The 23,224-nt window shown below is 44.8% G+C and overlaps 1 protein-coding gene across 3 annotated transcripts in view; it reads right to left on the bottom strand.

Annotated features, from left to right (window-relative positions):
• Positions 1-23,224, bottom strand: part of LOC129818660 (nipped-B-like protein) — a 51,379-nt gene that overhangs the window by 15,430 nt on the left and 12,725 nt on the right. Inside the window, exons 3-20 of one of the 3 annotated variants that reach the window (XM_055874775.1) lie at positions 9,406-9,571; positions 9,137-9,237; positions 7,888-7,999; positions 7,593-7,747; positions 6,620-6,754; positions 6,075-6,220; positions 5,796-5,886; positions 4,874-5,398; positions 3,418-4,722; positions 2,890-3,012; positions 2,547-2,738; positions 2,025-2,096; positions 1,844-1,933; positions 1,527-1,627; positions 1,337-1,423; positions 990-1,221; positions 525-676; positions 335-415 (exon numbers count right to left, since the gene is read on the bottom strand). In XM_055874775.1, the coding sequence (XP_055730750.1) occupies positions 335-415; positions 525-676; positions 990-1,221; positions 1,337-1,423; positions 1,527-1,627; positions 1,844-1,933; positions 2,025-2,096; positions 2,547-2,738; positions 2,890-3,012; positions 3,418-4,722; positions 4,874-5,398; positions 5,796-5,886; positions 6,075-6,220; positions 6,620-6,754; positions 7,593-7,747; positions 7,888-7,999; positions 9,137-9,237; positions 9,406-9,571 (3,866 nt within the window). Of the gene's footprint in view, positions 1-334; positions 416-524; positions 677-989; positions 1,222-1,336; positions 1,424-1,526; positions 1,628-1,843; positions 1,934-2,024; positions 2,097-2,546; positions 2,739-2,889; positions 3,070-3,417; positions 4,723-4,873; positions 5,399-5,795; positions 5,887-6,074; positions 6,221-6,619; positions 6,755-7,592; positions 7,748-7,887; positions 8,000-9,136; positions 9,238-9,405; positions 9,572-23,224 lie in introns of all 3 variants that reach the window. The other 2 variants (XM_055874774.1, XM_055874776.1) reach the window with 2 other exon arrangements.

Consider the following 23,224-nt stretch of genomic DNA (forward strand, 5'->3'; position numbering starts at 1 on the left):
TGAAGCACCACATCAAGAGCAACCCTGGCCCTGCTATATAAGGGCTGTATGGATGCACAATAAAGGGAACTTTATTTATATTGACTCTGTACCGGTACCCCCTGTATATAGCCCCGCTATTATTTACTGCTGCTCTTTAATTATTTGTTATTCTTATCTCTTACTTTTTTTTAGGGATTTTCGTAAAACTACATTGTTGGCTGAGGGCTTGTAAGTAAGCATTTCACTGTAAGGTCTACCTACACCTGTTGTATTCGGCGCATGTGACAAATAAAATGTGCTTTTTCAAGAACAAAAGGCAGAACTCAATGGGAACCCTGTTTTGGATTCTTACCGCAGTCACCAGTTTGATGGCACACAGCTGTAGCTCACTGACACTCTCCACAAAGAATGGAGTGATGCCCATTGAGGAGACCTCAGGTAAGGAGAGAGGGAGAGATGGGTCACAAGGTGAGCAGGGGTCAGAAAGGGTCAGAGGTCAAAGGGCATGACCCCCAGGTATAGCACTAGGAGCCGAGTCTCACCTGTAGGATGGTGGTGTCAGTCAACAGCTGGATCTCCAGGAGCTCAGAGATGTTGCTGACGATGTCACACACCTTGTTGTAGAGCATGATGATCACCCTCTGCTTGTGTGTGGAGCTTTTAGCCCTCTTAGCCCTGGAGCTCAGATAGCCACCTGGGTGGGAGACGGGAGGAGAGACAATGAGAAAAACAGTTAACAAGGAATGTAGAGCAAAGACCCTCTCCACAGTTAGTCAGGGCAGAAATATGCATAAGTGCAGTTAGTTCAGAGACAGACCACACTGCCTTGAATATACACACTGTGTTTATTCTTTACAATAACCGCCTTTCAAATGTTCCGGGTGCTCTGGTTTTGAACAGAGTGTATCAAGACTGTGACTGGACATTTATATGGCCTGTTCTCGCCACATTATGCTATGGCTTTGCTCCGAATGCTTTTGATAGTAAGGTGGGTTTAGGGTGCTGACCTCCATGAGGGTTCACTCTGTAGACAGGGTCATACTGAGGGTAGAGGGTGTTTTGCAGGTGAAACTTGGTGTACTGCAGCACCCTCTCAATCACGTCCTCGATGTACACCGCCTTGGGCATGCGGGACGACGTCATGATGTTGAGGGCCGTCAGACAGGCGTCAGCTGACTTGGTCACGCGCTCCATGATGAGGTCACGCCACAGCCGCTCCTCGTCTTCTGCGTCTGCGTCCTGTTGGGACAGAGAGAGAAGACGTTCAGACAAGTGGAACTTCTCCATGGAACATGCTTTTTAAGTCAGGAGGAGACATAATCTGTGTCCGGGAAACCATATGAGGACAACTTACATGGTTCATCAGTGTGGAGAGCTTGGAACCGTCCTGAATGTTCTTCTCCAGGATGTTCAGGACCTTCACCAACTTATCAGATGGAAGCTATGGACGAGACAGATGAGAAAATACATAACAGAATACCTTATCCAATTTAGGGTTGACAAAAAGATGACATCATCCTGCATCCAGTGTTCCCTTTTCTTACCCTGAAGGTGATACCCATGGCCTTGATCTTAGCAGATTCGCTGCCCAGCTCACTCAGCTGATGTTTCCCCAGCAGAAGCTCCTGCGGGATCTCATCATCATCTGTTGACAAGAGTTCTGCAGTTAGAGGAAGCAGTCCTGTCACCGTCATTTGTCACTGAACATTACTACGGCTGAAATCAAATTACATTTGAAAATAATTCCAACAATCACAAGGTTATCTGTCCCATCCTTGGTAGAAGGTATTATAAACACAGACTCAAACCGCCGAGGATAAAAAAAAAACACCTGTAAAAGTAGATCATGAATAATGCATACCCATGGCATTGAAGTCAATGTCCTCCAAGCTCTCCAGAATGTTGTCCACACTGGCTGAGAACCTCTTGAACGTGGAGGAGTCCATCAGTTCTGTTGAGTAAACACAGAGAAAGTGAGTAACCTGCGTTAATGGGACAAAAGTCATACAACAAAGACACTGCTGAAGTTAGGATGAAATTACCTTCTGGTGTCAGCTTGGGCTCATATGCCTTCCTCTTCTTCTGTTTCTCCTTCTTCTTCATCTTTCTGGCAACTGGACAGGATAGATACATGTTCGAAAAATACATTGGACAGCAACACTTACCTAGTGAAATATTACTATAGATTTAAGATCTTAATTTGAACTATATAGTCTAAGCAAAATAATCATGCAGCAACAGGATTTGAATGTTCAGTCCATACTGTTGCTTGATTAGGACTGTTAGGTTAGGTTAGGCTATTAGCTGGCCAAAAGTAGGCTGTGTGAAAAGTGCAATACTGTTAATATAACTGTGTTCGTGGTGGTTTTCAGTGAATTTACGTAAATCACAAAGCTCAGCAACAAAAGGGTGATCAAATGATGATCTTACATCTCATCCTCTGCATTTTTACCCTGCATCTAATGCCCAGGTATAGCCTGCTGGTTTAAACTCTTCAGACAGTGGAAAAAAATAACCACTGACGCCCATGCTGGATGGTCAGTCGAAGACAGTGCCAGACTTACGGTCACTCATGCTGGGTGGTGGGGATTCCTCATCCGATTCCTCTGGGCTGCGTTCTCGGTAGCGCCTGCCGGATCCCTTGCGCCGCTCCTGGGAGCCCCCACTACTCCTCCGGTGCTCTCCTGAGCCTCTCCTCTCCCGCTCATCAGGCGCCCACGTCTTTTCTCGCTCCTTCTTGTGACGCTTCCGTGCAGCTGCACGGAGAGAAAGAAGGAGCAACGAGTTACAGGATGTTGCTTTAATCATCAGGGGTTTGTTATCAACCATTAGCCTGCACTACTGGGATTGGAATGAACACAGTTTTGGATATGGCAGGGGGGGGGGGGCAATGTGTGTGACACTCACACTCCGTCACAGAGTCGTCGTCTGAGTCGTCGGAGTCGACTTCGGCATACTTGGGCTTCTCGTTGACGGTGCTGCGCTTGCGTTTGTTCATCTTCACTCTCTCACACAGTGGCATGGTGGACTCTATCTCAGCAATGAGATGAGGAGGCAGTTCTTTCAACACTGATTCATCAAGACCTCCTAAGGAGAGGTCACCCAGTCATCTATTAGCCCTTGTATGAAAGGTACACTAACAACCACACATTACGCGCCACAATTAAAACCAGTAGTGTCTTGTATACAGGATCATTAGCAAGGCCTCATGACCAAATCAAATCAACCCCAAAATAAATCATAATCCCTTCAAAGGGGGTGAAATACAGTACGTGATTCTGTGCTGCTAGTGGATCCATGTGCAAAGTAATTAAAACTCTCAAAGTTCTCAAATTAAGTCAAAAACGCATGATGTCAAAACCATAGTTAAACCTTAACTTCACCCACACAATAAGTTTGTCACGTCAGTCACGCATACAGCAGGATGTCTCTTACCTTTCCCAGACTTCTCATGAGAGTGTCTGCTCTTGGAGGACTTGGAGCCGCGTGCGTTCCTGTCCTCCCTTTCCCTGATGATTTTCTGCACCTCGTCGATGCTGAGTTTCTGCAGCACCACAACAGGTTTGGCTCCTGTCTTCATCTCCTCTACAAGCCCCAGTCGCTCCAGCTTGACCCGGGGCTCGCTCCAGCCCTCCATTACAGGCCCCAGACCACACCCAGGCTTCCTCATCTCAGCTGCCAACACATGCCCATCCTTATCCCGCTTCATCTTGGGAATCACAAAGTTCTTAAAGCCTCCAGACTTTACCCCCCCTAGCAGGTAGGCAGGGAACTCCTGTTTGCTTTCAGCAGGCTGCTGTTGCTGCTTGGAGTCCTGTCGGTTCCTGCTGCCATCCCCACTCCTTCTCTCCTCCCCGCTCCTCCTCTCCTCTTTATTAGGGGGTTTGAGGTTGGGGCATGGCCGGTCAGTCCTCTGGCGCCCACTGGGGTCCACCCCCCCTCGGCCCTCCTGCTTAACCCGCGGGCTCTCTGGCCTGGAGCGCTGCTCTGGAGACCGGCGGTCCCGTGGTTCTCCTGCCTCTGTCCTGTGTTTCCTCTCCCTGTCTTTATCCGCCCGCTCCCTGTCTCTGTCCCGTCCATGTTTGGAGTCATGTTCCCCCCGGCTGGACTTGCTGGGGGTCTCTGGCCTGCGGATACGGGATGGGTCGCTGTCCCGGGACCTGTCTTCCCTGTGACCAGAGTCTGAGCGGCCCTCGTGCCGTTGTCGTGGCGTGTCAGGCGTCCTGCTGTCAGGTCGGGCCTTGCCATTGTCAGGTTTTCCGTCGTGTCTGTGTTTGGATGAGTCTCTTCTGTTTTCGTGCTTGTGTTTAGGGGTCTCCGGTCGGCCGTCGGGGCCCAGCTTCTTGGGTGTGTCGGCGCGCTGCTTGATGACCTCTGGCCGGCCGTCAGCAGTCTGTAGTCGCTCTCCATCCGTCTTGGACTTTAGCCGCAGGACTCCGGTAGAGTCGGAGCCGTCCTCTGGACCCAGGCGTTCCTCGGGCCAGCGCCGGGCCTCCACGGCTGGGGTGGGGGTGCCCATGTTCACCTCTGGCTGCCCGTCAGCTCTGCCTGCTTGCTGCAGGTCGATGCTGACCATTAGGGCTGGCCGGCTGGCACCATTACTGGCTGCACTAGCCTCCTGGGGTGCCAACTTGCTGCCAGCATTGCCCCCTCCCACGCCAGGCTGAGTTGCCCCCGCTGTACCTCCAGCGCCAGGCTCTTGGGGATACGAGTCCTGCTTCCGCTTCTTCAGTGGCTTGTCTACAATGAGGAAACCATGGGTAAGGAAATTGACAGACACCCACAACTATCAAGTTCTTTCTCCCGTCTCTCATTATTAAGTGAAAAATAGTGCCAGTATGTGATAAATCACTAAGTGTAAAACTAGATGAAGCAAGATGTGCACACTCACCTTTATCCTGAACCTCTTTGGAGCAGCGCTCCCTTTCTATGAGCGTCTCTCGTTCTATCCTCTCGATCTCAGCAAGAGCATCCATCTCAGCATCGTCGTACACAGCTCCGCTGATCACCCCTATAGCCTGTTTGGTGTTCTGGAGCACAGGGACCTGCTGGTAGCCTGACTGCTCCCCCTGGCCCGGGGCTAACCTGTGGGCAGGGTCCTGCTGCGTCCTGGAGAACTGCAGGCTGTTGTAGGCCAGGTCAGTGTCCTGGTCCTCTACCCCGGATAGGAGCTCTCCAGATTGGTCCAACTCAGAGGACTTCACCCGGGACAGTTTGAGCGTCAGCTTGGTAGAGTCTTTAGAGGGAGAGCTAACAATGTCGTACATGGCAGCTTTTTCCAACTGCTCTTTCTCCTCTTTAGTTAGCTTCTTCTGCTTCTTCTTGTGGTCAGGAGAGTCCAGGAGGAGGTCGGGAGCGGAGTCACGGGGGGGAGCATAAGGTGGAGGGGATTGCAGAATGAGGCCAGGTCGTGACCCTGCCAAAACCAAAAAGGTGAGTTTATTTTTTAACAAGGATTTTTTGTAGCAGCGGTGGTAAAGTCAGCTTGGTGGGGGAGCTCAAACGGTATAAAAGAAATCTATGAGGGCCCCATGACATTTTTTTTATTTTACATTCTCCCTCTGTAGATTTGTTTGAGTGATTATTAGTTCTCAAATAGGATCTTATTTAAATATATATAGCTCCATTATCTATTCTACATATTTAGATATCTGGTTTAAGTTTACACTGAAAACGTTTAACCAACTTTTTTGTAATCATTATTTGAAGTGGTGGGCCGTGGCTACTAAATGAATATAGGGGAAAAACTGCTTGGCATAGAATAAGTAGATTGACTTGTGATTTACAGCCCATAGCATGATCATGCATAATACCTTTTGGGGTCCCTTCGCTGCCCACAGGGGAAGAAACAGACTGGGGCGATCGGAGCGGGAAGGAGGCATTTCTCATGGAAGGATCACTCTCCTAGGGAAAACACATATCACATACGTATCTATATTATAGATCATTAAAGCAGCAATGGTGGATACAACAAATACATTCAGGCAGTGTACAAGCAATGATGATCCACGCGAGGAAACTGAATTTCATGTGATAATAGTCTCTTTGCTAGGTAGAGTTTCATTTTGGTATGAATCATTTCTTGTGTTTACCTCATTCCCTAGTCTGTGGACTATGTTCATGTAGTCTTCGTTCGAGCCATGTCTGGCATTGTGATTGGCTGAGTTGCTTGAAATTTGCCCGGAGACCTTGTTGTCGTGGATGTTCCGCATGCTAGCAGGAACCACGGGACTGGCAACTGAACAGACACAGACAGACACCCAAATAAATCTCACATACAATCTATCAATAGTTTAACTGCCTTCCAGCTAAGCCAAAACCCATACTCAACCACTGGTTCACCTGTAAATCTTGTTTAAAAGGTGGAATGAATACAAATAAACAAGACAAAAAACAACAAAACAAAAGAAAGAAAACGTGAAATATTATGCCAATGTACAGGAATCTTGCAGCAATTGTGCATTGCAAACCAACACTGCATCCTGTATTGTTACACACAGAGTTTGCGTCGACAGAGCATGGATATTCTGTGCTGCAAATAATAAGGCACAGACACATGAGCCGATGGGTCACAGCTGGGAGGTGATGGGGCAGGATAGCGGATGTTTGACATGATGTCCCCAGGTGACTCCCGTACCTAAGGTTGGGGTGGAGGGGTTCTGGTGGGGGGAGGCCTGGGGCTGGGTCTGCACCTCTAGGCAGGGCTGCACAGGCCTCTTGGGGCTTCCTGAATAAGAGGGTGCAGCCGGAACGACAGGGGAACCATGCAGCTCTACGACCACAGAACATCAACACAACACACCAGGGTAAACCATGGGTATATATCCATGTTATTTTGACTCGTTATTGTTATTCATTATGCACTCCCCGTTTCATTATTTCCACTTTAATCTTTAACTCTGCATTGTTGGAAAAGAGCCTGTAAGTAAACATTTCATTGTTGTTTATGAAGCATGTGACAAATTCAATTTGGTCTGTTGGTTCAACACAGAATCAACATCCTGACACAAAGTACCAGTCAAAAGTTTGGACACACTTACTCATTCAAGGGTTTTTCCTTATTTTGACTATTTCCTACATTGTAGAATAATAGTGAAGACATCAAAACTATGAAATAACACATATGGAATCATGTAGTGAGCAAAAAAGAGGGAAACAAGTCCCATAGGGCGGCGCACAATTGGCCCAGCGTCGTCCGGGTTAGGGTTTGGCCAGCGTAGGGCGTCATTGTAAATAACAATTATCTTAACTGACTTGCCTAGTTAAATAAAAAAATTAAAAAGCTGGTTGAGAGAATGCCAAGAGTGTGCAAAGCTGTCATCAAGGCAAGGGGTGGCTATACTTTGAAGAAACTCAAATATATTTTGATTTGTTTCCTACTTTTTTGTTTACTACATGATTCCATATGTGTCATTTCATAGTTTTGATATCTTCACTATTATTCTACAATGTAGAAAATAGTACAAATAAAGAAAAACCCTTGAATGAGTAAGTGCGTCCAAACGTTTGACTGGTACTGTACATAAGCTAGGTACAGTACGGTTATCTGAAAATCAGTTCGTAGGTTTCATGCATCATTTTCCTATACAAAAGCAGAGGTGCAGTCTCACCTTGCTGGATCTGTTGGTGCTGAGAATAGCTGGGGGGATGAGGGTACTGCTGCATGTAACTTGCAGGGCTTTGGGGGGCATAAGGGCTAGGCACAGGGCTGTTCTGCTGGGGTGTGAACCTAGCGCCGGACCCCATCTGTGGAGATGCAAAGCGACTGTAGAGGAAGAGGATGAGAAGAACATGTCAATTCCAAGGGAACTTGCAACTCTCAAAGGCTGACAGAAGTATTGAATGAACTATCAGAGCACCCACTGTACCATTACACCAAATTGAATGAGAAATGTATCGTTATACCTAGAAGGGCTGTGTGAGATAGTGGATTGCTGGTAGTTTGTCGACGCCGGACTCCCATGCATGGAATTCTGGGACATCTTGTACTGCGGCATTATTGGCTGCTGCATTATATCTTTGAGATGAAAAGAAGAAGTGATTAAAGAGGAGTAGAGAAGGCCAGTGCACAGCACCAGTACGGACGCAACCTCCAGTCCAAGACAGAGGGGTCCTGTTTATGTCAGTGGGAAATAGAAGACCTCACTCAAAGAACTATTAAGCTACTTCAGGAGCGAGACTGCATGAGATCACTTTCTGATCCTCACTCAGTTATCTGGTGGTTTGACAAAATGCATTTCTTTACAAAACACTAGTATTTAAGAGTTCTGGGGAGTGCAGGAGATTATAGTAACAGAACAGTTTTCACAGAGTGTACAACAAAGTCCAATAAACACATTGCACGATTCCCTGTTGAATACAACAGCACAGCGTCAGGCCAGAGGTTTGGGAGACATTTCCCTGGAGGACATGCAAACGGTCGGGGTCACTTAGCCAGCAGAGATGACACAGGATACAAGTCTGTGTCATCATCATAACACACTTAGCTTGCCTAATCAAGGTCCTTAACCAAACATTAACACACAAATAACTGCTTGGAAAAACAGAGCACGACAGGGACAGTGATAAGCTATTTCAATTATCCGGATAATGAATGCAACAGCAGCTAGGGTAGAGGTTAGCAAACTCATTTGCATGTCTACTATGGATGACAAACTGTCTCAGACATGACGAGGTTCCAAGTCTTGCACTGTATCCCAATCTCAGCACAGCACTACACAGTACAGGGGATCCCTACTGGCACCAGCCTCAACAGTCTGTGCAGACACCACTTTCCCCCTATAGCACCAGCAACTAGACACCAGTTTGTCACTGACTGTAATCGCTGCTTTATCTGTCCATAGATCACAGAGCAATTAAATGTTTTATCAACTATACTCAAGGCAATAAGTACCACAAGCTCTTTCCAAGCTACAAGTACAGCGCTAACTCTAAAAATCACCCAAGACAACAAAGCTTAGCCTTGCAATGACTCAAAAAGCTGTTTTGACCCAGAAAACACATTTGACCCAGGAAGTGTTACTCAGGTCACCAAATCAAGGCCCTAAGAAGAAGGGACACAGTCGGTGCTGTGCTAAGCCATACAATGTGCTCCAGAGCAGCGTCCAAGACACTCTCTCCGTACCACCCTGAACCCCATGCCAGGCTGACTTACTTTTCTCCCTGAAGATGTTTGGGTTCCTAGAGAGCACTGTCTGCAGCAGCACAGGCACGTCACCCTCCGGGTCATCACTGCCCAAGTTGTCCTTGAGCTCTCTGCAATGGGAGGGGAGGGGGGTGGGGCAGAAAGGTTACAGTCAGCACATCAGAATAAATCACAAACTTTATACATGAATCAACTATGGCAACTGTGGCTCATAACTTTCTCTACTCAGCTGTTTGGAAAACAAGCATAGAAATGTGCAGGGGTGGGGAGGTACTCACATGTGCTCGGTGGAAACCTGGTTGAGGCTGTGAGCCAGCTGGGACACCAGGTTCTCATCCCGGCAGGCCAGCAGACAGTTGACCTCCTCTGCGATCCTCCCATTGTACAGCAGACTCTTAGTGGTGGTGGCAGGGAGAGGGGATGGCAGGGGCAGCTGGTTTAACACTGCAAAGATGAAGAGGAGACAGGTTAGCCTGAGTGAGTGGGAGGTTGGGTGAGCGAGAAGACATCCGCCATAATGAAAATACACTGAATATCCCTTTGAGCACAGCCAAGTGAATAATGAAGATGTGGATAGTATATTATACCACCCAGAAAATAAATATCCCACCTTCCTTCCTAATTGAGCTGCCGGGTAAGAAGGAAACTGCCAAGGGATGTCAAGATATTTATTTTATTTCACCTTTATTTAACCAGGTAGGCTAGTTGAGAACAAGTTCTCATTTACAACTGCGACCTGGCCAAGATAAAGCAAAGCTGTGCAACACAAACAACAACACAGAGTTACACATGGAATAAACAAAACATACAGTCAATAATGCAGTAGAAAAAATAAAACAAAAAGTCTATATACAGTGAGTGCAAATGAGGTAAGATAAGGGAGGTAAGGCAAGAAATAGGCCATAGTGGCAAAACAATTACAATAAAGCAATTAACACTGGAGTGATAAATGTGCTGAAGATGAATGTGCAAGTAGAGATACTGGGGTGCAAAGGAGCGAAATAAATAACAGTATGGAGATGAGGTAGTTGGATGGGCTATTTACAGATGGGCTATGTACAGGTGCAGTGATCTGTGAGCTGCTCTGACAGCTGGTGCTTAAAGCTAGTGAGGGAGATATGGCTCTCCAGCTTCAGTGATTTTTGCAGTTCGTTCCAGTCATTGGCAGCAGAGAACTGGAAGGAAAGGCAGCCAAAGGGGAATTGGCTTTGGGGGTGACCAGTGAAATATACCTGCTGGAGCGCGTGCTACGGGATGAGGCCAACGGTGATAAAACACCTATAGCTCTCTGTTGATGTGGTTTTGCAACACCCTTTAACGACACCTGCGGTGTATGCGCAGCAATGGCAGAACAACATTAAAACTAGTTAACTATGATATGTGATCATGGTCATCTCTGCTCGCTGTAACCAACAAAGGCTGAAATGGGAAAAAGGTGCATGCAGGGTTCAACAGTAACGATGGCCAGTGGATCTCGACAGTCACTGGCCCGACCTGGCCATTAACCTTTCTGCGCATTTTTGAGTTCCATTTCAACATTTACCTTCTCTGTCACAGTCTACCATTAAAACCCAATGAAGACCACAGGCAGAATACTCAAGCTAGTTGTATTTAAGCAATATGATTGGCCATTCATTCAAGCACCACCACGCTACTGATGCCTTCACACAGCACACGCAAACTGTCCAGAGCAAAAAGAAACACACAATAATACACTCGCTGAGCTTATTTATTTTACAGAAAGGGATTTACAAAATTAAACTCTCTGCTTTGGCTGGAACTCAAATTTCTAGGGAGCTGGCCCACATTTGTAATATTTTTTTCAACCTTTATTTAACCAGGTAGGCAAGTAAAGAACAAGTTCTCATTTACAATTGCGACCTGGCCAAGATAAAGCAAAGCAGTTCGATACATACAACAACACAGAGTTACACATGGAGTAAAACAAACATACAGTCAATAATACAGTAGAAAAATAAGTCTAAGGGAGGTAAAGGCAAAAAAAAAGGCCATGGTGGCGAGGTAAATACAATATAGCAAGTAAAACACTGGAATGGTAGATTTGCAGTGGAAGAATGTGCAAAGTAGAGATAGAAATAATGGGGTGCAAAGGAGCAAAATAAATAAATAAATACATACAGTAGGGGAAGAGGTAGTTGTTTGGGCTAAATCATAGATGGGCTATGTACAGGTGCAGTAATCTGTGAGGAGGCTTGGAAGGAGGCTTTTCAGTATAGGCTTCCTTATTCAGTGAAACCAATATTGTGGAGTAGCTGGGATGTTGTTGAACCATGCCAGGGTCCAATCTTAACTTATTTTCTTTCTCGTCAGGCCAGTTGGACAAAAATGTACTGTCCCAAACAGAATTTCTACTGGCCCGGACATGGTGTAGTTTTTTAATGCATTGGGGTCATGCAGGGCCTATAGCAGCATTTCCCAAACTCGCTCCCGTGGACACCAAGGGGTGGACATTTAGTTTTTTGCCCTAGCAATACACAGCTGATTCAAATAATCAACAAATTAGCAAACTTTGATTATTTGAGTCAGCTGTGAAGTGCTCGGACAAAAACCAAAACATACACCCCTTGGGGTCCCCTGGACCAACTTTGGGAAACACTGGCCTATAGGTTGGCATGCTTCTCTCTATATTCAACTATTAAAGATATTCTCCAGTACTTTGGCGACTAAGACATTACTGAACATCCACTTTGGGCTGGATGTTTCAATATGTAGTTCATACATACATAATCTATGAGCAGAATTACTGTTTTACCTCAATTAGCCATGAAATCCCTAATTTAAAATCAACTGTTTTCCTACATTTCCCCCATGGGACGGCAGGTAGCCTAGTGGTTAGAGCGTTGGGCCAGTAACCGAAAGGTTGCTGGATCGAATCCCCGAGCTGACAAGATAAAAATCTGGCATTCTGCCCCTGAACAAGGCAGTTGACCCACTATTCCCTGGTAGGCCGTCATTGTAAATAATAATTTGTTCTTGCCTAAAGGTGAAAAAAAAAAAAAAAAAAAAAATGTATTTGAAAAAAATACATTGTACAACCTAAATGCAAAGTATTAAGCTAGGGATAAATCCATTACTGCATAAAACCATCCATAGTTTTAGGGTGTTTTCACACCTGGTCCCTTAAAAAGTTTGTGGTCAGTGCGGTTCACTTCATTTGATGTGCAGTGTGAACACTCCAAAGGAACTCAGAACCCTCAAACGAGACCCTGAAGCGAACTGAGACCATCAAGAGAGGTGGTCTGAGTTCGGTTTGCTTGAATTCCACAGTCCGGTTCCATTTTTAGGGCAATGTGAGCACAAAGCTACCCAGGTTTGCTTGTCATTATTTCCACACCACACACTAGACTACTGAAACACTGGTTCCCCTGCCATAACCCCTCACATTGGTGCCACAAAAGAGAGAAGATAAGCAGGTTTGCAGAGAAAAATGTTTGTTGTTTTTGATTAGTGATTGTCAAGGAAGCACAGAAGTTTTTAGGTCAAGATTATTTGTTTGCAATAAGTGATCTATAGGCTAAGAGAGCTTCATAAGCTGTTTATTAATTGTGGGGTTCGAATAATGTGAGAAGACAACATATTTGGTAAGAATCAAAACATATGGTACAAAGTCTATTCTAGCTGTAAAAGGGTCCAAAGTCTGACAATGACTTTTTCTATTTATTGAGGCTACCAGACATCCACTTTCATAAGTTTGTCTACAACACATTTTGGTTATTTAATAATTACTTTTAACAAATTACACATGTAATCTTCATAAGCAAATAAAAAATGTCAAGCGATTTTGGCATAACAAAAGACCAGTAGGCCTATGCTAGTAATTTTTGATTGATGCCCCGTTGCTGGTGAGCTTGGAAAGAAAGCACTTAAAGAGATTCTCTGGCACGTTTGTATACTTTTTAGCCAATAGTTCTGAAAGTAGCGCTCACAAGCCAAAAGTGGTCCCAGGAAATGGCATACTATGTTACATACAGTATGTGCAGATACAATTGAAGTCGGAAAATTACAAACACTTAGGTTGAAGTCATTAAAACTCATTTTTCAACAATTTCTTGTTAACAAACTATAGTTTTGGCAAGTCGTTTAGGACTTCTACTTTGTGCATGACAAGTCATTTTTCCAACAATTGTTTAAAGACAGAATATTTCACTTATAACTCACTGTATCACAATTCCAGTGGGTCAGAAGTTTACATACACTAAGATGACTGTGCCTTCAAACAGCTTGGAAAATTCCAGAAAATGATGGCATGGCTTTAGAAGCTTCCGATAGGCTAATTGACATCATTTGAGTCAATTGGAGTTGTACCTGTGGATGTATTTCAAGGCCTACTTTCAACCTCAGTGCCGCTCTGCTTGACATCATGGGAAAATCAAAAGAAATCAGCCAAGACCTAAATAAAAAATTGTAGACCAACCCAAAAGTTCATTCTTGGGAGTAATTTCCAAAACACCTGAAGGTACCACGTTCATCTGTAGAAACAAAAGTACACAAGTATAAACACCATGGGACCACATAGCTGTCATACCGCTCAGGAAGGAGACGTGTTCTGTCTCCTAGAGATGAACGTACTTTGGAGCGAAAAGTGAAAATTGATCCCACAACAGCAGCAAAGGACCTTGTGAAGATGCTGGAGGAAACAGGTACAAAAGTATCTATATCCACAGTAAAACGAGTCCTATATCGACATAACCTGAAAGGTTGCTCAGCAAGGAAGAAGCCACTGCTCCAAAACCGCCATAAAAAAAGCCAGACTACGATTTGCAACTGCAAATGGGGACAAAGATCATACTTTTTGGAGAAATATCTTCTGGTCTGATGAAACAAAAATAGAACAGTTTGGCCATAATGACCATCGTTATGTTAGGTGGAAAAAGGGGGACGCTTGCAAGCCGAAGAACACCATCCCAACCGTGAAGCACGGGGGTGGCAGCATCATGTTGTGGGGGTGCTTTGCTGCAGTAGGGACTGGTGCACTTCACAAAATACATGGCTTCATGAGGAAGGAAAATTATGTGGATATATTGAAACAACATCTCAAGACATCAGTCAGGAAGTTAAAGCTTGGTCGCAAATGGGTCTTCCAAATGGACAATGACCCCAAGCATACTTCCAAAGTTGTGGCAAAATGGCTTAAGGACAACAAAGTCAAGGTATTGGAGTGGCCATCACAAAGTATTGATCTCAATCCTATAGAAAATATGTGGGCAGAACTGAAAAACGTGTGCGAGCAAGGAGGCCTACAAACCTGACTTAGTTACACCAGCTCTGTCAGGAGGAATGGGCCAAAATTCACCCAACTTACTGTGAGAAGCTTGTGGAAGGCTACCAGAAACATTTGAACCAAGTTGAACGATTTAAAGGCAATGCTACCAAATACTAATTGCCTGTATGTAAACTTCTGAGCCACTTGGAATGTGATGAAATAAATAAAAGCTGAAATAAATCAATCATTCTCTCTATTATTATTCTGACATCTCACATTCTTAAAATAAAGAGGTGATCCTAACTGACCTAAGACAGGGAATTATTTTTTAAATTTTTTTAAATTAAATTTTATCCCCTTTTCTCCCCAATTTTCGTGGTTTCCAATCGCTAGTAATTACTATCTTGTCTCATCGCTACAACTCCCGTACGGGCTCGGGAGAGACGAAGGTCGAAAGCCATGCGTCCTCCGAGGCACAACCCAACCAAGCCGCACTGCTTCTTTAACACAGCGCGACTCCAACCCAGAAACCAGCCGCACCAATGTGTCGGAGGAAACACCGTGCACCTGGCCCCCTAGGTTAGCGCGCACTGCGCCCAGCCCGCCACAGGAGTCGCTGGAGCGCGATGAGACAAGGAAATCCCTACCGGCCAAACCCGCCCTAACCCGGACGACGCTAGCCCAATTGTGCGTCGCCCCACGGACCTCCCGGTCGCGGCCGGCTGCGACAGAGCCTGGGGGCGAACCCAGAGACTCTGGTGGCGCAGTTAGCACAGACCACTGCGCCACCCGGGAGGCCCTTAAGACAGGGAATTCTTACTAGGATTAAATGTCAGGAATTGTGAAAAACAGTTTAAAAGTATTTGGCTAAGGTATATGTACACTTCCGACTTCAACTGTATTTACACCACGTCATTGCCCTCTCGCACTCCGCTGTGTGTGCATCTCGCTAGCTGTCACTCAAATGCTGAGGGGATGAAGCTCATTGGCTGGAACTATAATTGCTAGGGGGCTGGCCCACGTGGGGAAAAATGGCGCAGCACAGCTCTCAGTAAACAGTTGGTTTCAAACTCAGTGTTTTCCATAAACACCGGCCATAGGCTAATCAGCCGATAAGACTCATTTTCAGCCAACTACTATTCCACTTCTTATTAACTAGGCTACTTTTAACTTAGAAAAGTATATTTCGCTAGTCCGTCAAACCCTCTCCCTCTAGAATGAACGATATGCATCTTCTAGCAATCTATTGATAGGTTAGGCAACTGTCAGTCACAAAGCGAGTGAGGACAGGGAGAAACAGTCTGATGTCTGTTCCCCCTCCCAGTAAAACTGGTGCGCGCTGTGCTTAGTAAACAAAAGGATTTCTTAGGTTTCCTTTCCTAGGATGTCGGGGCTTTCCACACAGTGACGCTAAAGTGAGTGACTCTCGTCTCGTCAGTCAGTATAGCCTACCGAATTGAATCGGTGAGAGAGCCGTTCATTTGGCTCCCAAATTTGCATAGGCTATTGGTATGCCTAGGCTTTTGGGGCGAGAATCTGTAGATAACTTATAAAAGCATTCGATGAAGAATCAATACTACAGAAACTACAGGTTGTGGAGAGCCTCATTTTGGTCCAAATATGATAATTTGGGCCCTCGCGGAATCCAGGCATTAAAACGGAATTGAACAATATTTTAAAAAAGTATTGACTTTAGTAGGTAATTAACTACAGTGCCTTCAGAAAGTATTCACAGCCCTTTACTTTTTTCACATTTTGTTGTTACAAAGCAGGATTAAAATGGATTGAATTGTAATTTTTGGTCAACGATCTACACAAAATACAAACATTTATAAAAAATATAAAAAATATCTGTTAAAAACACCTTTGGCAGCGATTACAGCTGTACGTTTTTTGGGGTAAGTCTAAGAGCTTTGCACACCTGGATTGTACAATATTTGCCAATTATAATTTTTCTAATTCTTCAAACTCTGTGAAGTTGGTTGCTGATCGTAGCCATTTAAGTCTTGCAATAGATTTTCAAGCTGATTTAAGTCAAAACTTTAACTAGGCCATTCAGGAACATTTAATGTCATCTTGGAAAGCAACTGCAATGTATATTTGGCCTTGTGTTTTAGGATTTTGTTCTGCTGAAAGGGGAGTTTTTCTCCCAGTGTCTGTTGGAAAGAAGACTAAAATGATTTTGCCCGTGCTTAGCGGTATTCTGTTTCTTATTTTGTTATTGTAATTTTTACCCCCCTTTTCTCCCCAATTTCGTGATTACGATCTGGTCTCATCGCTGCAATTCTCCAAAGGGCTTGGGAGAGGCGAAGATCGAGTCATGCTCCCCCAAAACATGACCCGCCAAACCGCGTTTCTTAACCGCTCACTTAACCCAGAATCCAGCTGCACCAATGTGTCGGAGGAAACACTTCAACTAACGACCGAAGTTAGCCTGCAGGCGCCCGACTCCACAAGGAGTCGCTAGAATACGATTCCTTGTGGAACACCAGGCTGTAGTTACGCAGCAACACTGCAGTGCCTTAGACTGCGGTGCCACTTGGGAGGCCCTTATTCAGTTTCTTTTAAATCGTAAAAAATGGACACGCATACCCATAATATGATGCAGCCACCACCATACTTGAAAAAATTAAGAGTGGTACGCTGTGTTGGATTTGCCCCAAACATGATGCTTGTAGTTAGAACAAAAAGTAAATTTATTTTCCAATTTTTTGCAGTATTACTTAAAGGGATACCTTGGCAACGAGTCCCTTTATCTACTTCCCCAAAGTCAGATGAATTAATGGATACAATTTTTTTACGTCTCTGTGTCAAGTATGAAGGAAGTTAGAGTTAGTTTTGCTTACAAGCGTTACCCATAGACTCCCAGTCATTGCACCACTAGCAAGGATTATTTTCTACACATCTACTAATCGGTGCCCTTCTTTGCAAGGAACTGAAAAACCTCATTGGTTGTTGTGCTTTAAACTCATTACTAGATTGCGAAACCTTACAGATAATTGTATGTGTGGGGTACAGAGATGGGGTAGTTATTCAAAAATCATGTTAACCACTATTACTGAACACAAAATGAGTCCATGCAACTTATGGGATTTGTGAAGCACATTTTTACTCCTGAAAGTATTTCGGCGTGCCATAACATAACAGGTTGAATACTTGTTCACTCAATACATTTCAGCTTTTCATTTTTTATTAATCTCAAAAATGTTATACAAACTAAATGCCACTTTGACATTATGGGATATTGTCAAAAATCAGGCTGAAACACAACAAAATGTGGAAAAAGTAAAGGTGTGAGAACACTTTAAGGCAATGTAAATGTATTGAAAATGTATTAATTTGCCCAAGTTTGTCATAAGACATGAACAGAACGCATCAGTGAATCGTATTTCCTGCAACTTTCTAAAGAGGCAACCAGCATGCCCCTGTCTGTGTGTGGTGTGCACGTCTACCACTTTTTGTAGCCGTTAGCGATGATGCGAATGAAAACAGTCTTCTGGTAGATGGAAAGGCTTTCCCAAAAACCTTCTCATTTAAATATGAACTACAAAGTAGCCTATGCTTACCTGGCAGAAGGATATAATTATTATTTTTATCAATCCAGCGGGTATTTACTTTGCAAACTCGGCCATCACGTGCACTACAAAAACACTTCTAAACAGCCTCTTGTACTAGGTGCCCACTTGAATTAAAGGGCAACTACACCCAAAAATCTAAATTACTTAAATGTTTTCCAGACCTCAAAAGTTAGCTCCTGACGTGGTTTAAGCATTGTTGTGGACTTAGAAAAACAACAACAGTGGATGTTCTATAAAAAAAAAAGATTTTTAGAGCAAAAACCATAAACCTGGAAAAACTAAATGGAGAAAACAGAATTTTGGAAAGAACAAAACGGAACCAGGCAAAAACCAGATTTTAGGTCCCTACCTAAATATTAAATGTTTCAATAATTTAGGCTATGTAAATCAGAAAGATATAATACTTACGACTGAAATAACTCTTTTATTTGTATATATTTGTCCTTTAATAGATTTTTCAAGATAATGTGGCCTATATAGATCTATTTTCAGTTTTAATAAATTACATAATTTGAAGAGCAAACATTGTGGCAATTCATATCTTGCAGTAAAACTGTAAATAAGACAAATCAAGAGAAGACAGATTAAATGTTTTAAAAAAGGTTTACAATAGTTCTGATCAAATAGGCCTAGATGATATCCAAAACAACTAACAATACACTGAATTCCTACGTTTTTTGTCATTTAAATTGTAAAGTCATGTCTTTCAACACAATACCCCAACAAACTTTTCCAATCTGGGAAGTAAATCATTTCAATCAAATCAAATAAAAAAAAAAATATTTGTCACATACACATGGTTAGCAGATGTTAATGCGAGTGTAGCGAAATGCTTGTGCTTCTATTTCCGACAATGCAGTAATAACCAACGAGTAATCTAAACTAACAATTCCACAACTACTACCTTATACACACAAGTGTAAAGGGATAAACAATATGTACATAAAGATATATGAATGAGTGATGGTACAGAACGGCATAGGCAAGATGCAGTAGACGGTATAGAGTACAGTATATACATATGAGATGAGTAATGTAGGGTATATAAACATAAAGTGGCATAGTTTAAAGTGGCTAGTGATACATGTATTACATAAAGATGGCAAGATGCAGTAGATGATATGGTGCTTGACTACGGAGCTGTGAGGGGAACGGCACCTCAGTACCTCCAGGCTCTGATCAGGCCCTACACCCAAACAAGGGCACTGCGTTCATCCACCTCTGGCCTGCTCGCCTCCCTACCACTGAGGAAGTACAGTTCCCGCTCAGCCCAGTCAAAACTGTTCGCTGCTCTGGCCCCCCCAATGGTGGAACAAACTCCCTCACGACGCCAGGGCAGCGGAGTCAATCACCACCTTCCGGAGACACCTGAAACCCCACCTCTTTAAGGAATACCTAGGATAGGATAAAGTAATCCTTCTCACCCCCCCCCCCCCCCCCTTAAAAGATTTAGATGCACTATTGTAAAGTGGCTGTTCCACTGGATGTCATAAGGTGAATGCACCAATTTGTAAGTCGCTCTGGATAAGAGCGTCTGCTAAATGACTTAAATGTAAATGTAATATAGAGTACAGTATATACATATGAGATGAGTAATGTAGGGTATGTAAACATTATATTAAGTGGCATTGTTTCAAGTGGATAGTGATATATTTTTACATACATTTCCAACAATTCCCATTATTAAAGTGGCTGGAGTTGAGTCAGTATGTTGGCAGCAGCCACCCAATATTAGTGGTGGCTGTTTAACAGTCTGATGGCCTTGAGCTGTTTTTCAGTCTCTCGGTCCCTGCTTTGATGCACCTGTACTAAACTCGCCTTCTGGATGATAGCGGGGTGAACAGGCAGTGGCTCGGGTGGTTGTTGTCCTTGATGATCTTTATGGCCTTCCTGTGACATCGGGTGGTGTAGGTGTCCTGGAGGGCAGGTAGTTTGCCCCCAGTGATGCGTTGTGCAGACCTCAGTACCCTCTGGAGAGCCTTACGGTTGTGGGCGGAGCAGTTGCCGTACCAGGCGGTGATACAGCCTGACAGGATGCTCTCGATTGTGCATCTGTAGAAGTTTGTGAGTGCTTTTGGTGACAAGCAGAATTTCTTCAGCCTCCTGAGGTTGAAGAGGCGCTGCTGCGCCTTCTTCACAACGCTGCCTGTGTGGGTGGACCAATTCAGTTTGTCCGTGATGTGTACGCCGAGGAACTTAAAACTTACTACCCTCTCCACTACTGTCCCGTCGATGTGGATAGGGGGGTGCTCCCTCTGCTGTTTCCTGAAGTCCACAATCATCTCCTTTGTTTTGTTGACGTTGAGTGAGAGGTTATTTTCCTGACACCACACTCCGAGGGCCCTCACCTCCTCCCTGTAGGCCGTCTCGTCGTTGTTGGTAATCAAGCCTACCACTGTAGTGTCGTCCGCAAACTTGATGATTTAGTTGGAGGCGTGCATGGCCACGCAGTCGTGGGTGAACAGGGAGTACAGGAGAGGGCTCAGAACGCACTCTTGTGGGGCCCCAGTGTTGAGGATCAGCGGGGTGGAGATGTTGTTACCTACCCTCACCACCGGGGGCGTCCCGTCAGGAAGTCCAGTACACAGTTGCACAGGGCGGGGTCGAGACCCAGGGTCTCGAGCTTGATGACGAGTTTGGAGGGTACTATGGTGTTAAATGCTGAGCTGTAGTCGATGAACAGCATTCTCACATAGGTATTCCTCTTGTCCAGATGGGTTAGGGCAGTGAGCAGTGTGGTTGCGATTGCGTCTTCTGTGGACCTATTGGGTCGGTAAGCAAATTGGAGTGGGTCTAGGGTGTCAGGTAGGGTGGAGGTGATATGGTCCTTGACTAGTCTCTCAAAGCACTTCATGATGACGGAAGTGAGTGCTACGGGGCGGTAGTCGTTTAGCTCAGTTACCTTAGCTTTCTTGGGAACAGGAACAATGGTGGCCCTCTTGAAGCATGTGGGAACAGCAGACTGGGATAAGGATTGATTGAATATGTCCGTAAACACACCAGCCAGCTGGTCTGCGCATGCTCTGAGGACGCGGCTGGGAATGCCGTCTGGGCCTGCAGCCCTGCGAGGGTTAACACGTTTAAATGTTTTGCTCACCTCGGCTGCAGTGAAGGAGAGCCCGCCGGTTTTGGTAGCGGGCCGTGTCAGTGGCACTGTATTGTCCTCAAAGCGAGCAAAAAAGTTATTTAGTCTGTCTGGGAGCAAGACATCCTGGTCCGCGACGGGGCTGGTTTTCTTTTTGTAATCCGTGATTGACTGTAGACCCTGCCACATACCTCTTGTGTCTGAGCTTTTGAATTGCGACTCTACTTTGTCTCTATACTGGCACTTAGCTTGTTTGATTGCCTTGCGGAGGGAATAGCTACACTGTTTGTATTCGGTCATGTTTCCGGTCACCTTGCCCTGGTTAAAAGTAGTGGTTCGCGCTTTTAGTTTCGCGCGAATGCTGCCATCAATCCACGGTTTCTGGTTTGGGAATGTTTTAATCTTTGCTGTGGGTATTACGTCACTGATGCACTTTCTAATGAACTCGCTCACCGAATGAGCGTATTGGTCAATGTTGTTGTTGGAGGCAATGCGGAACATATCCCAATCCACGTGATCGAATCTTTAAGTGTGGAATCAGATTGGTCGGGCCAGCGTTGAACAGACCTGAGCACGGGAACTTCTTGTTTTAGTTTCTGTTTGTAGGCTGGAAGCAACAAAATGGAGTCGTGGTCAGCTTTTCCAAAAGGAGGGCGGGGGAGGGCCTTATATGCGTCGCGGAAGTTAGAATAACAATGATCTAGGGATTTACCAGCCCTGGTAGCACAATCGATATGCTAATAGAATTTAGGGAGTTTTGTTTTCAGATTAGCCTTGTTAAAATCCCCAGCTACGATGAATGCAGCCTCAGGGTGTGTGGTTTCTAGTTTACATAGAGTCAGATAAAGTTCGCTCAGGGCCATCGATGTGTCTGCTTGGGGGGGAATATATACGGCTGTGATTATAATCGAAGAGAATTCCCTTGGTAGATAATGCGGTCGACATTTGATTGTGAGGAATTCTAAGTCAGGTGAACAGAATGACTTGAGTTCCTGTATGTTGTTATGATCACACCACGTCTCGTTAATCATAAGGCATACTCCCCCCGCCCCTCTTCTTACCAGAAAGATGTTTGCTTCTGTCGGCGCGATGCGTGAAGAAACCAGCTGGCTGCACCGACTCCGTTAGCGTCTCTCGAGTGAGCCATGTTTCCGTGAAGCAAAGAACGTTACAGTCTCTGATGTCTCTCTGGAATCCTACCCTTCCTCGGATTTCATCAACCTTGTTGTCAAGAGACTGGACATTGGCGAGTAGTATGCTAGGGAGTGGAGCGCGGTGTGCCCTTATCCGGAGCCTGACCAGAAGACCGCTTTGTTTGCCCCTTTTACGGCGTCATTGTTTAGGGTCGCCGGCTGGGATCCGATCCATTGTACTGGGTGGAAGGCAAAACACAGGATCCGCTTCGGGAGAGTCATATTCCTGGTCGTAATGATAGTGAGTTGACGTTGCTCTTATATTCAGTAGTTCCTCCCGACTGTATGTAATGAAACCTAAGATTACCTGGGGTACCAATGTAAGAAATAACACGTAAAAAAACAAAATACTGCATAGTTTCCTAGGAACGCGAAGCGAGGCGGCCATCTGTCGGGTATGTATCCTATTTTGGATGGAATCAAGGCATTAGAAGGCATTAGCATGTACCCGAGGCCACCAAAATAGAGCTACTTTGGCAAAACATTTTGACCCCTGGGGGGGCAAGACAAGTCAATGCTAGTGTTAGAGTACCAATTGTGACAGGTTTGGTATTGAAAAGGCCAGAGTTGGTAAGACTACTTAATGGTTTGGTAGAGAAAAGGCCACAGTCGTAGACCCCCCCCCGCCGCCCCCCGGCCTGGGGGCGCCTGGCTAACTACTTTTTCCATCTGGCTGGCTCTATGTACGTGTACTTGTGGCTAATTGAGGTAAAATAGTAATTCTGCTCATAGATTATGCACATGTATGAACGACACATTGGCACATCCAGCCCAAAGCAGGAGATTTAAAAAATACTTACTAGTCGCCAAAGTTCCGGAGAATGTCTTTAATATTCTTGATCACCAAGAATATTAAAGACAGAAGGATACTATCAACAAACTACTTGTTGATAAGCAACTGCTTGTTAGGGTAACGCTTAGAATAAGGGTTAGGGTAAGAGTTAAGGTTAGGGCTAGTAGATAGTTAGTTGAAATGTTAGTGATAGTCTGTAGAGCATCTACAGATGGAGTATCCAA

The sequence above is a fragment of the Salvelinus fontinalis genome, chromosome 21 (genome assembly GCF_029448725.1).
Source record: "Salvelinus fontinalis isolate EN_2023a chromosome 21, ASM2944872v1, whole genome shotgun sequence".
Classification (NCBI taxonomy): Eukaryota; Metazoa; Chordata; class Actinopteri; order Salmoniformes; family Salmonidae; genus Salvelinus; species Salvelinus fontinalis.